This window comes from Mus caroli, chromosome 11, assembly GCF_900094665.2.
Source record: "Mus caroli chromosome 11, CAROLI_EIJ_v1.1, whole genome shotgun sequence".
In the NCBI taxonomy this organism is placed as follows: Eukaryota; Metazoa; Chordata; class Mammalia; order Rodentia; family Muridae; genus Mus; species Mus caroli.
In genome coordinates this window covers 16,571,481-16,585,587 of record NC_034580.1, presented here as the reverse complement: position 1 = coordinate 16,585,587, position 14,107 = coordinate 16,571,481, and the positions used below count along the sequence as shown (strand labels likewise).

The following is a 14,107-nucleotide window of genomic DNA, read 5'->3' as shown; positions in this document are numbered from 1 at the left end:
AATTATAAACTATCACCAGAGGAGTGTGAGGTGGTGGTTTTGTTTCTGTTTTGCAGGAGCAGAAGTTGTTCTTTTTTTTTTTTAATTTCTCTCCCCCCCCCCCCCATCAAACCAAAAGCCTGGTGCATGCTAGGCAGATGTTGACAGTAGAGCTCCAGCCCTAGTAGCATTGTGTGAGCGGTTCTTAGTTGTATGGGGAAGACAGGCGGCACACAGTACGACTCCAAAAGGCTTTCTCACTGTGTGAGCGATTCTTAGTTGTATGGGGAAGACAGGCGGCACACAGTACGACTCCAAAAGGCTTTCTCAGTGTATTGATCTGTAGGATTTACTTGTTTTTAAGTAAATGTTAACAAAATTGTCTTGGCTCTTGACAGTACATCAAAGGTAGAATGGAATGAAGAGCTAGCAGATAAAAAAGGGTTAAAGCAGTAGCTGCAGTGGATATACTGATGAACCCTGTAATTTCAGCACTCAGAAAGCTGAGGCAGGAGCAGCACTTGAGACCAGCCTAGGCCAGAAAGCAAAGCTCTGTCTCTGAGAGCGAAGAAACCACAGTTGGGTTAGGGGAGGAGATTTGACATGGAATACTTCTTTCTTTTTTCTATTTCTAAAATCGTGTTTATTTTTTGTCAGGGGTGATGGGTTCTGTGCTTGAGCCTTGATGCACAGGGGAAAGTCAGAAAACAACCTGTGGGAGTCTGTTCTCTCCTCCACCATGTGGGTCCTAGGGACCACACTCAAGCTGTCAGGCTTGTCGGAGGCAAGCCTCTGTGCTGCTAAGCCCTCTGCAGGCCCTCCCTCACACTCTTGTCTAAGAGCCTATGAGTATGTGAGGAAACGTGATACAGTCTTCTCCTTTATTTTCCTGTTTATTGGTGGTAGGTATTTTGACATGCTGTTTCTGACTGGAACCTTAGACAACCTGGTACCCAACTCTGGAATGGCTACCAACTGATGTCAAACTTTGTACAAACCAAATTGGCATAGCACACTATGGCCCAGAATTCCTGAACTTAAGCAATCCTCCTGCCTCAACCTTCCCAGTAGCCACCAGGACTACAGGCTTGTGCCACTGTTCCTGGCTGTGCTGGGGTATTGTTCCCAGGGCCCTGTAGAAGGAAATCTAACCCAGTAAATCAAAACTCTAGAAGTTGATAATTAAACAGTCAGATTTATATACCAATAAATTCTCAATTCACAAGATGCCCACACAATAATTTCAGAGCCAATTGATAATGATACAAGCTGCCCACCTAGATTAGACAAGTTACCCCAGTTATTCTGTCCTTCCTTGCTTGGTATTCATAGCTACTTGTGGCGATTTAAAGACACGCAGAATCTGAATCTTCTTCCTCCATCTTCTTTCCTTCTCCCTCCTCTCTCTCCTCTTTCTCCCCAAAACTTCAACTCCAGCTTCCCTTCCACTGCCCAATCACCAGCTCTGGCCTTTATTTTACAAGTTAAGGTGGGGAGAAGTTCACAAGAAGTCACCTGTGTATGAGGTTCACTCCTCTGCTGATTCACTTCTCATCTGCAGTCCCTCCTGGGAAAGCGGAATTAGCATCAAAATACAAGCAACACCTGAGCTGTCCACAACAGAGTCCTGTGCATGCCAGGCCAGCACGGTACCATGGACCTACATCACCAGCACTTGCTTTGCTGTTAGAGAAATCCAAGTTCTTAGTGTGAAATACTTCCATCTTCTTGCCCAACTGACCTAACATGGAAAAAGGTTATTTTCTAATTTAAATTAGTGTGTGGCCAGCTGGTTAGTAGCTACGGAGAGGCCACTAAGTGGCATTTATATAAGCTAAAGAACTAGTGGCTAACAGACATACTTTGGGGCTTTCAGTTTTGGATTTTATTGATTTAATTAACATCATGAAACCTGTCCTTCTCACTGTTGTAAATCCACTAGTTTTTAGTAGATTCACAAAGTTGTGCAACTCTCATCATTAAATTACCCCAGAAAATGTTTATTATCATAAAAATCCCCTGTACACGTTTGCCTATTGCAGTTGTGGGTGTGGGTTTTCTGTCCTGAGTTAAGGTCTCAGGCTGAGGTTTTAGCGCAGCGGTAGCATTTGCCTAGCATGCACAGACCCTGGGATTGAACTCTGGTACAACATGGCAGAGGGGCCCTGGGAGGATCATACTCAGGCTCATCTCAATCTCAGCGCTCCTCACTCTCCACGGTACATTGCAGATGTGCACACTACTCAGGGGCTTCATGGCTGTGTGTCTGGTTGAGACAGGATCTCCTGTTGCCTCCTGGCTTTGAACACCTGATCATCTTGGCATTCACCTCCAGAGCTCTGGGACATAATGTTTTGTATTCCCACCAGTAACATGAGCTTTCCAGTTTCTCCACATTCTCTCCTCCAAATAGGTTGTTGCTATTCCCGTGGGTGAGAAGTTGTATCTCGGCATTGTAATTTGTATTTCCCTAGTAGCAAAATTGTTGAGCTCTTCTGATGAGCTTATTAGAGTCCATGCTGCTGCCTTCAGGAGTCCACACCTTTGTCAGTATTTGCTGCTCTGTTACCTTTTCACTTTTCACACTCTGTATTGACATTCAAACACTTTTAGTTTTGATGAAACCCAATTTGCTGTTGCTGTTGTTGTTGTTGTTGTTGCTACTACTCGTGCTTTGGTTGAAGAAATGATTGTCTAATTCAGAATTAGGAAGATCTTACATACCTCAGAGTTTATAGTTTAAACTCTTACCTGTGGGTCTTTAATGCATTTTGGGTTTGTCTTGGGTTCTTATTGGCTGCTTGGTTGGATTTTTGAAACTAGGTTTCTTTGCGTAGCCCAGAGTGTCCTAGAATTCACTCTGTAAACAAGTCTATCCTCGAACTCAGAAACCTGCCTGCCTCTGCCTCTGCCTCTGCCTCTGCCTCTGCCTCTGCCTCTGCCTCTGCCTCTGCCTCTGCCTCTGCCTCTGCCTCTGCCTCTGCCTCTGCCNCCTCTGCCTCTGCCTCTGCCTCTGCCTCTGCCTCTGCCTCTGCCTCTGCCTCTGCCTCTGCCTCTGCCTCTGCCTCTGCCTCTGCCTCTGCCTCAAGTGCTGAGATTAAAGACATGTGCTACCTCCTCCCCACTTCTTAATACATTTTAGATTAGTTTTAATATAGTGAAAGGTAGGAGAAGTCTACATTCTGCTTCCCCCTCCTCTGCCCTACCTAGGGCTATCCAGTTGTCCTGATGGTTTTTTGAAAAGTTTCTTCCCCTTTTTAAAAGGTCTTGTCATGTTTCTTTTCATGTTCTTTTTGCGAGCGAGCGCGCGCGCGCACGCGCACGCACACACACACACACACACACACACACACACACACACGTGTCCATGAATTGATCATAGGCCACTCTTTCTGGACTTTCATTTGTATGCAGTCCATTAACAAAAAAGGATAAATCTTAGTGAGAAAGCAATAGAGAGCGATACAATTGTTCTCAAATTCTCAAGCATCTGCTTTATGTATTTTAATAAGGATATCTGACATAAATAACTACAAATGCATGCACAAACTTAAACAGTTGTGTAAACTTTTATACTCAGTTTCATATTGCCTCTGAAAGCCACTGGTGGAACCTAGAGCAATCTGCACAGTTGTCTGGTAGTTAAGAACATTCCTTGCCTTTCTCTCCTGGACCTATCTGCACTTCGCAGATGGGGAAATCCACGCACACAGGGCTTGTTCTACTCTCTGGGGCTTTCAGCAAGTAATGTTCACCATGTTATTTAGTCCCCCCATTTTCTGTAAATTGGAAATTATATCTATGGCCTATGAGTACAGGGGTAACATTTTAGCTGGAGTAAGCACATCAGAAGACGCTGACACCTGCTGACCGCAGGCTCCATGACAGCCTGGCTGCAGACTGACCGTTTCACCCCCTAAGCCTTGTCGGTGATGCTAAGATTGACACTAGAACGCAGGACGCTTGTTTGACCTTGAAGTGATGCTATTATCTACTAGTTCCTCAAGCATCCACTGATTTATTACCATTAAGTGTAATCTAAAATGTAAATTTTAAGTTTTTTAAAATATAGGATTATTATTGTGTTTTTCTTAAAAACTGAGTTGAATATTGATTCTTCTGCTGGTACAATTACCATAAAAGAAATAATTGGGCTTTCTTTTCAAGGTATCTTTGGTCTGAAATTAACTGTGTGACTATAATGATGCTTTGAGCATTTTTAACAACCTGGATGGGCTTGGATGGTATGGATGGCTTTGTGTACTGTTCAGTCGCACTTGATGCTCATTGGGCATTTTCTCCAGTCTGCCCACTAGTTCACCAAGAGTTTTTGTGCATTATGTAATATGCTTCAAACTACTTGTTAAAGTGAGGGGAGGTATGGCTAAATAGACACTATCAACAAGGCTAGAGGCCTTTAAGGTTTACACACCCCCCTCTTCCCCCACTGCCACCCCCAGGTTCCTGCCTGTACCCAGTTCTCATGCTGCTGCCCATATCCCAGTTTAGCTGAAGGCTTTCTCTCCTGGAATTCCCCATTAGGTTAAGAAAGCCTGAGGTTAAATGACTTACCATGCTTCACTACGCCTTTCAAGTTAGGTAATATTGGTAGTTTTTGCAGTAGGCAGGGGAAATCCAGGATGGCAGACCGTTACCAAGACTTTAGTGTTAGCTATCCTTGTGCTTGGTAACGTGCTTGAACATTATTGCTGGGTAGATGATTCCAGCCTGGAGTACATATGCATGTGGATAATTGTGTCTGTGGGCTTGATCTCAGGGACAGCAACAGCTATTCTCCACAGCTAGCAGAGGAGAAGCTAGTCAGACGCTCAAGACCACAGACCTTGACAACGAATTCTTTTCCATTTGCTCTACAGCACATTCCCCTTACATACTTGTCTTTTCTCATTGGCTGATAGGAAACCAAAAAGAGAGGAGCACCTGAGCGAGGAAGCCATGAAGGTGATCACCAGCCTTCCAGACCTGACCTTCATGCATGCCAAGGTGTTGATGTTCCCAGCCACACTGACACCTTCCATGAGCTCCCACGAGCAAGCAGACGTGTAGCCGCTTGCATCCTTCGGACAGTTTTAAATACACGTTCCTTGATTCCACCTCTTCTCTACCATCAAAAGCATATCTGCTGTAATTTAAAAATAAAATCATTCAAGTTCAAATGATTTGTTGGTAAGCCACACTAGAAAGGTATACATAGTAATGTATATTTATTTACATACCGAAGTCCTAAATTTATATTAGAAAAAATGTAAATAATTGGGGATGAACATTTTTGAAGATTTATTCTTTTGTGTTGCTGGGGTGTATACATTTATGTCTTTGTGAAATACACTGGTGGTGTCCTTCTTAAAAACTTTTGAAATAAAAAAAAGAAAATTAAAACCTCAAATCTCTCCTGTCTGAAATCCCCTTCAGTCTTTCCCAGTGCCCTGACAGCTCTTGATTTACCTGTCCTATGGTCTGTTACTTTTACTATCACAAAAAAGCTTCAAAATTCTTGTTTGGTTTTCAGTTGTGTGTGATGGGTGTGTTTAAGACCTGGCTTTTGTTCATTTTCCTGGGCTTTGTTTTCAGTCTTCATTAGGCATACTGCTGTGTGACCTCCTCTGAGGTCACACCATCGATGCTCGCTGGTTGTAGAGTGTGGATCACTGTCAGGACATGATTGGGGGCTTGAAAGAGAATGTACCTGTTTTAACTGGTGGGATTTGGAGAAGGACCAAATTATATGAATGTCTTAAAGTTGCGTTTGTAGAGATCTTCCTGTTCTGTCATACCACTATTTTTTGAGGATTTTGCACAGTGTAAAATGACATAATCATAGATTGCTATGGTTTAGGTTGTATATACAGTTGAAAAAAAAAACTATGGATTTTAAATGTTTGGGGAAATTCCTATGGAAAAGAGAGAGATGTAGGAGAGCCTCTACAAGGTTGATATGCATGCCTGAGGGTTTGAGATTTCAGTGTGTACATTTCCTTTTAGCTTATACAAGAATAAAATCAGTTAAAAGAAATTTAGCCTTTTGTCTTTGTATCTAGTATCTCAGGGAAAATATAATGCATTTGAATGTGAGGTTTTATTCATAATTAATAAATTTTGTTTCAAATGAAGTAATCTGGTAGGACTTCTACCTGGTTAATATCAGGAAGAATTAGAATCTGCTCTCTAAGAACTGAATCGTGAGGCTGGAGAGATGGTTCATAGCCCAAGAGCACTTGTTCTTACAGAGGACCCAGGTTCTCCGCCCATGGTGGCTCACAGCCCTGAACTAACTTCAGGGTTACACAGACATACATGCAAGCACAGCATTCGCAACATAAAGTGAAATAAATGCATCTAAGAAGCTCCAGGCCAGCTAGCCTGGTTTACACAGTGACAACAAAACTGTCACAAACAAGGTAGAAAGGTAACAACCTGAAGGTCGTCTGTGGTGACACGCACCTCTCCCAAACACACACCAAACAAGATTAGTGCTTTAAGATACAACATGAGACCATAAAAGAAATCGCCCTGGACTGGAGAGACGACTCAGCAGGTGAGAGCACTGATGGTTCGGCCAGAGATCCCCAGCAACCACAAGGTGGCTTACAACCATCTGTCCTGGGGTCCAGTGCGGTCTTCTGGTGTGCATGAAGTCAGCATACTCATACATAAGTAGTCTTAAATCCCCATGATTCACTAGAACATACCTTTAGACTGTTGAGAGTACCTCCTCCAAGAAAATGTTTGCACAAAATTCCTAAAAATAATTTGTGAGGTAGGTGGAGAGATGGCACGAAGGTTCAGAACACGTGTTGCACTTGAAGAGAGCCAGGATTTGGTTTCCAGCAGCCACATGGTGGCTTACAAGCATCTGAATGTCCAGTTCCAGGGGATCCAGCACCCTGTTCTGGCCTCTACCAGCGCCAAGCACACATGAGGTGCTTATGCAGATGTGCAGCAAATAACCACACATGAAAATGTGTGAGTCTAAGACAAAAGTCATTTTAGAATATTGCCATTTTAGACATTTGCCAGAAAAAAAAGCTACATGATATTTGCTAGAAATCAAGCTGTCAGCCAGTGGCCCCCTACGATACCCACTAGAATGTACTAGTGGAAGGCTTGACATCATTGATGGCTTCTTAGCTGCCAGGGAAGTATGGCCTAGAGTGACAGCTGCTTCAAGTCTATGATATTTCAGGCATATAATAAACTGGGCTGCTGTACAGCACCGTTCCCCACCCCAGCCAGCCACCATGTCCACAAGTTCATCTGTGCCTACTTCAAACTGATCACAGCTGCACTTGCTGACTAGGGACATCTCTCACAGAATGGAGACTGGGGAGTTATGGGACCCTCAACTGAGTACCCAGCCAGTTGTATGCAACTTGGTCCTAACTGCACATTGCCTTGCAGTCTCAAGAAGAGCCTACAGCGTGTAGTCTGAGGAAGACAGGCAAATTGGGCTCCATCTATACAGCCATGGGGGAGACATTCCAGGGTGGCTGGATCATTTATCCTCCTCTGACTAGCCCCTCCCCCATGCCCTATAAATGTGCCTAATAAACTCAGTGTTTGGGAGGCGGGGGAGAGAACTGTGGTGGAATCGAACTCTGCTTTGCCTTTGGGACCTTAATAGGAGGGAGGTGTATGTTACATGGACTCCCCACCCAAGATGAAAATTGTCCTAACAGGAGTGTGATGGCCATTTTAATTGTCAGCTTGGCTATATCTAGATTCTTGGAGCTTCCGTTCATAAGCAGCCATTATTGGACTAGCTCGATTGAAGTCTGTTGTCATTCTAGTAAATCCCCTTTATATAGAGATTCATTCTCTTAAGTTCTTCGATTCTAGAACCCTGACTAATACAAGTGGCTATAGAATCCAAAATTATGGGGGTAAAGTTCAGCAGTCAAGCATATGTTTCACATACATAATGTCCTGAATTTGACCGGAAACATGTATGCTTGTAGGCCCCATACACAAAGGAAAGGAAAACTGAGGTAGAAGCTACTTTAGAGTCTTTTTTTTTTTTTTTTTTTTAGGGCTAAAAGATAAAAGCTGCTCAATGCTCCCCTAAACCTCTCCCAGGAACCCCCAGAGGCATCAGAGCTGGGACACACATGCAGCCAAGGGTTGTCTTACAGTAACAATCTAGGCTAATATTGGAGCTGAATGATTACAGAAAATTCTGTTCAATAAAAGGGCTCTGTTGCTGCAAAATATTAAACCAAGAATGAGTAGATTCTCATGGCTGAAGAAATGGAAGCATAAATAAAGAAATGTTTGGACTATATAGAGATATTCAAAGGATAAAATGGCATCCATTCAGGCTTGGGTGGGGGTGTGTAATCCACATCACCTGTGGCACACAGTAAACACTTGGCCAATAATGTTCATCATTTATCTGGGTCAGTCTTCTGTCAGTAGGATGAGGATGATGATGACAGGAGAAGAGAACGGATAACTGTCTCCTTAACAGTACGTCCAGTGTCCTCCTCCCCTCCAGGGAGCTAAAGCCACCTTTAGCATGGGTGATAGATTCCAGTTGCCTTGAAACTCCAAATGACATATGAACTGTGCCCATAGCTCCTCACATCCCTCAATGGGACCCCATGGTTCTCTACCATCACTATCTCTAAAGGTCAGTGACATGGATCACCAAAGACCAAAAGGGCCAAGGCATGAGAGGGCGGAAAACTCTCTGCCACCCACACTGGACCTCCTGCCTCCATCCCGCATCCACCCCAGAATGGGGTTGCTGGTTACTCTAGTCTTTAACATGAGTCTACCTTCTCCCTAGATCCCTCAAGGGAAAGGATTCCTCCAAAAGATCAGACATGGCGTGTATGCCTCCAATTCCAGCACTCAAAAGGCAGAGGGGAAGAAGATTCCAAATTTGAGACCAACCTAGACTTCACAGTAAAATCCTGACTCAAAATATCAAATAAGAGAAGGAGTCCAGCCCCAGGGTTCTGGGGGGAGCCCTTTCCTGGCCCCTCCTTGGGCTACCGGTCTCTTCTGCCACTGGCCAACTTCACTGGAGGTTCAGGACTCAGCTTTAGGCCCCACGCACCATGTCTGAATCCTCACATGCCCCATACATACTGCCCTTGCTTGGCCCCTTCTCAATTAGTGTTGTCCGTGTTCACTCTTGCCCAGTCCCCTGCCTCACCTTCAGCTTGTGGATGTAGAATCCTGTTGATTCCACTTCTTACACAGCCACTTCTTCCCTCCAGGCCCACTTATCTAATGTGACCACCATTCAGCCTCCTAATCTAATCTTCCCACTATGCTGATAGAAGGTGCTTTTCCTTTAGCAAGTCCTTCCTGAAGCTCCCTGAACAAAAGTCTTAGCCTTACCAGGTTGCCCATACCTGGGTTCTGCCTCTTGTCTACACGATAGCCTCTTTGTGAGCTACCAATGTCCCAGCAGCTGGCTGAACCCGTCCCTCACCCAGGAAAATGTCTCCTCATTCATTTGCCACCATCGGCAACTCTCAAAACCTCTCTGCCACCCATGCTGGACAGAGCTGGCTCTTCAGCATCCCAGGATTCTTTGCAAACCCTCTGAACACATAGCACTTAAAACTAGTCACAATAAAGACTGTCGTGGTTTGAAATGAAAATAGACCATACCACACCCCAACTCATATTTGAGAAGTGTGGTGCTAACTTGGCAGGTCTGGGACCTCTGGGAAGTGTGAGTAAGTAGGGCAGTAGGTCACTGAGAAGGAGCCTTCAGACATTGTATCCTGGTCTCTCCCTCTCTGCTTCCTGATCCACAGTGATGTCAATGGCCTTTAGGTCACACTCCCACAGCCACAAGTACCACATCTTCCCCACACACTGAGCTTAATCCTCTGGAACCTTGGACCAAAACAATGTTTCTTCTCCTAGGTTGTTTCTGTTCAGCACTGTCACAGGGACCCCAAACCAACTAATGCAAGAGTACTAACCAGTGCTAGCCCCTGTTCTTGTGATGACACCAAAACTGGAAATATTCTATGACTTCCCCTAAGGCCACTGAGCTTGGGATTCTTGAAGGTGGGCATTGATAGACATGATAACAGAGCCATTAAACTCTAGATGACACAGATGAGTGCCCAAGGCTGACAACACAGACTGCAGAAACCACTGGCTCCCAGCACCTTAAAGATACTTTCCCACTCCTCTGTTACTCCAAGTGGGACTTCCTTCTGCATTTGTGCTGGCAATACAAACAAGCAGGGTGAGGGTTGATCCTGACTTTGCCATTCTGAAACTGGGGCTTCCCATCCTGACCCTAGAGTGGCTCCCCTGCCACCAGGAGGGAGCTGCCCCATCCAGCAGCCCTTACTTGCTGTTTGTTTTTATTCTGGCTCACAGATGAGCCCAAGCCTTTCCCCACCCTCCAGCTCCTCACCCATCTATGCCCCTCTATGTATGACATCACCTTTCTGAGTCCCCAGTCCTATGGGACATTGGTTAGAGCAAGGAGGACAGGGATGCCCCTAGTGTCTTCATTCAGTGTTTGTGGTGTAGATTTTAGAAAAAGAATGCCCCTGACTCAACTCACACTGAAATCCAGACACTTCTTTCCTGCCCCAGGTTGTTTTGTTTTGTTTTGTAACTAAAGATTGACATCTGTGAGGCAGACAGGACTACACTGGTCCTGTGTCACAGACACCTGTTGAAAGGATACATTCAGGGTAGAAAATTCAGAAAATTTTCAGGGTAGAAAATTCAGGGTGGACACAGCCCACCAGGAACAGCTGGTATTTCAGCTTCAACCAACGGGAAAACAGGGTTGGCAGCCCAGCACTGTAGGGGCCGAGACAGAAAAGGTAGCCTGCAAGGCTGCAGGTGCTGGCAGAGAACTGTAGTAAACCTACCTGCCCTCTACTGAAAGCAAGTATCTGCCACCATGGTACCATCTCCACAGGGCTGACTTCTTCCCAAGCACTTCTATAAATGGCCATGTTAGCCAATCTACCAGTGTTGGATTATGAAAGAAAGAACATGAGATATTGTTTTATAATAATCCAACATGTGGCAGGGAGGAAACTCAGAGCAGGCCTGGCTGCAACCCATCCCCACATCAGAGGCAACTGGCAGACCCTGCTACCTCAGGCTTCCCTAGGTTCTGGCCCACAAGCAGGCACCTGACCCAAGACAGAAAGGATCCTGAGCCTTCGGTAATGTGAGCATGGCCTGGATGCTGCTTCTAGAAGAGAGAGGGAAGGAGCCACATTGCCACATCAGAAGCCTGCCATATCCCACTGAGACCACAGACCAATCATCAAAATGGAGCACAAAGAAAAATCACCCAAATGGCTTTCCTAAGAGGGCTCATGAGCAAGACCTCACTATCTTATGTGAAATACTTTACAAACACACATTGGTTATTCACAGTTCCAGAGATGAGAATTCCAAGAGAAGTTTCCAGTGGACTCCATGTCTGGCAAAATCCACCCCTCCCTTGTAGATACTGTCTTCGCGCTGGCTCCTCACAAGCCAGAAGGCAGCAAGGGCTCCCAGGCCTCTTTCAATAGGACCCTAATCCTATCTTGATGACTCTGCCCTAACAATGTTATCTGCTCCCTGAAGCCTCAGCTGCTAACAGGAGCGTGGTTTAGGTTTCTCTATGAATCTGGAAGGACATGAGCATTGGGGCCACAGAGCTCATGTCACACACGTAACATGACATTCAGAAATGCTGAGAGCTCCGGGAATGTTAGGTGTCACTGTAGAGGACACTGTTCCCATTGAGTTGACTTGACAGCAGCAAGTCTGGGGGCACCAGCATGCCAGCTGCTTGTGACCAGGATGGCCTGAAGGCTCAACATTTCTGAAATCCAGAGGGACCCTTAAGAACACTCCCAGGCACTTCCAAACTTAATGAGCCTTGACAACAACCCAGCATTCTTAACTGTCGATGGTGACCAATGCCTGGTAAACTGAAAGGTGGAAGAGTGTGCTCAGCCATAGACCATCCTTGGAAATGAATCCCAACAAGGCTTCCATGTGTGTACTCATTCACATGTTATCAGACACCTACTATGTGTGGTAGAGCACACTCCCTACCCAAAGAGGGCATACTTCAGGGTTTGCCAAAATCTGCTGCCTGGCCAGCCCAAGAAGGCTGCCCTTCTCCTCCTGAGAGCTTCATCTCAAACCTTCATTTATTTACGTGGCTGAGTTTTTCAGAATAAATTATGATCATCATCCATCACAAACCTAACTTAGCTCCATCTCTTCCCTGATCGCACACTGTCCTTACACCTAAGAGAGGCAACAGTTCCTTCATTCCAACTGAAGTCCAATCTCCCAAGCTTGAATAGAAAGGCATCTTTTAGCAGACTTGCTATGTCTTCTGGACATCCCATTTGGCTCTGTGTTTGTTTGAATCTGACCTGGTCTCCATTCCTACTCACGATCTCTTTAAGGCACCAGCCAGTTGTTCTATGGGCTAGCCCACATCTAGGATTTATCTGATTGTCTCCTTCTGGTGTCATTTAGCTTGTCCCTTGGCTCCCTGTATCTCCTCTGACAGTGTTCAGCCACCTTGTCATCCGGAGACCTCTGCAGCAGGAACTGATTCTGAGGGCCATCACTCCTGCTGGACTGACTGGAAAAGCAGAGCTGGCAGCCTTCTGGAAAGCCTTCTGGTCCTGCCTTGGCCTCTCCATCCCTCCATACAGCTCTGACCCTCACCTCTTTGGACAGCCTCCCCCTGCACACTATCTAAGATGGTGCCTCCATTCTCTGGACCCCAGCTTACTGTCTCTCTCCTTTGGCTCACACTACAGTCCGTGTGTCTCTATCATTTTCTTCTCTGTTCTCCTGCCAACACTATAGACATCATCAGGACAGGACCCCTGCTGCCCTGGTCACTGCCACACCCCAGTGCCTAGAACGTGCCCCACACAGGAGGAGGAACCTGAGGAACTCGGGTGAAGGAATGGATGGTGCCTGCAGCCCCTACGCCAATGGCAAGCACACAGCTGACCCCCAGCAAGCATACTGTTTGAAGTCAGCCCTGACCATCTTCCCAGGAGCATAGGGCAAAATTCTGAAACGATACTTAACAGACGTGGGATTGGCTTAGGTTGAGAAAGAGTCACTCTGTAGCTCAGGTTGGCCTTGACCTTGCCATCACCCGCCTGCTTCAGTCTCCCGTGTGCTGGGATTACTCATATGACTTCAAACTATACCTCATGTTAAGCTGGGGATGCCCATAGGTTAACAGCGAAGCCCTGCCTGTGGATCCTGTCCCCTAGTCTACCTTATCTGCCTCAGTGGGAGAAGATATGCCCACTCCTGCAGTGATCTGATGTGCCAAGGTGGGCTGATACCCAGGTGGGGCTCCCCCTTTTCAAGGAGAAGGGGAGGGGAGAGGTTGTATAAGGAGGAGACTGAGAAGAGAGGGGGAGGCTGCAGTCCAAATGTGAAGTGAATAAATAAATAAATAAATAACAATAAAGTTCCCAGCATGCTGTCTGATGCCCCAAGCACCTCGCCCTCTTCTCCCTCATCCTCATTCGGGTGAGCCCCGACCTCTCAGCCACAGACAGCCTGTGAGTTGTGTGTGAAAGGGTTCTTTTGTCTGGATTTTTAAAGTTGCATTTGTGTCCCTTTCCTTTCCTTCTTTACCCTCAAATGCTGAACAGGTGCTGCTGCGGTGCCCAGCACCTCACCAGGGACCATGACTCGGGGTAGACCCTGAGCAAGGGGACCGGCAAGGACAGACCATGTATATACTATCACATACTGGCAAAGAAAGGAGAAACGCTAGCTTCTCTTTTGGTGTGTGACACGTAATAGCAAAATTGGGGCTTCTTGTCATGGCTGAGTTCAGGGCGCAACCTCCTGAAACCATTGACAATGTTTCCATGGCTGAGTTCAGGGCGCAACCTCCTGAAACCATTGGCAATGTTTCCAGGACCTTTTAGAGACAGGGTCTGAGGCTTCCATCCACTTCCTGACAGAGTTTGTGACAGATTTTCCTTCTCCCCAAAAGATGATTTCAAAAGAAAAAAGGAAAAACAAACAAACAAACACCAGGACCAATAAAATCTGTGTCAGATTCCTGCACTGGGCCACTTCACAAGCTCAGATATGCGGGAGAGGGCATGGGAGGAGG

At 45.8% G+C, this 14,107-nt stretch overlaps 1 protein-coding gene across 2 annotated transcripts in view; it reads left to right on the top strand.

Annotated features, from left to right (window-relative positions):
- Aftph (aftiphilin) overlaps positions 1–6,013 on the top strand; it is a 58,033-nt gene extending 52,020 nt beyond the window's left edge. For both annotated transcript variants that reach the window (XM_021177747.2, XM_021177748.2), the window contains one exon: positions 4,899–6,013. In XM_021177747.2, coding sequence (XP_021033406.1) covers positions 4,899–5,046 — 148 coding nt within the window. In that variant the 3' untranslated portion in view covers positions 5,047–6,013. The remainder of the gene's footprint in view (positions 1–4,898) is intronic.
- The last annotated feature ends 8,094 nt before the right edge of the window (positions 6,014–14,107 follow it).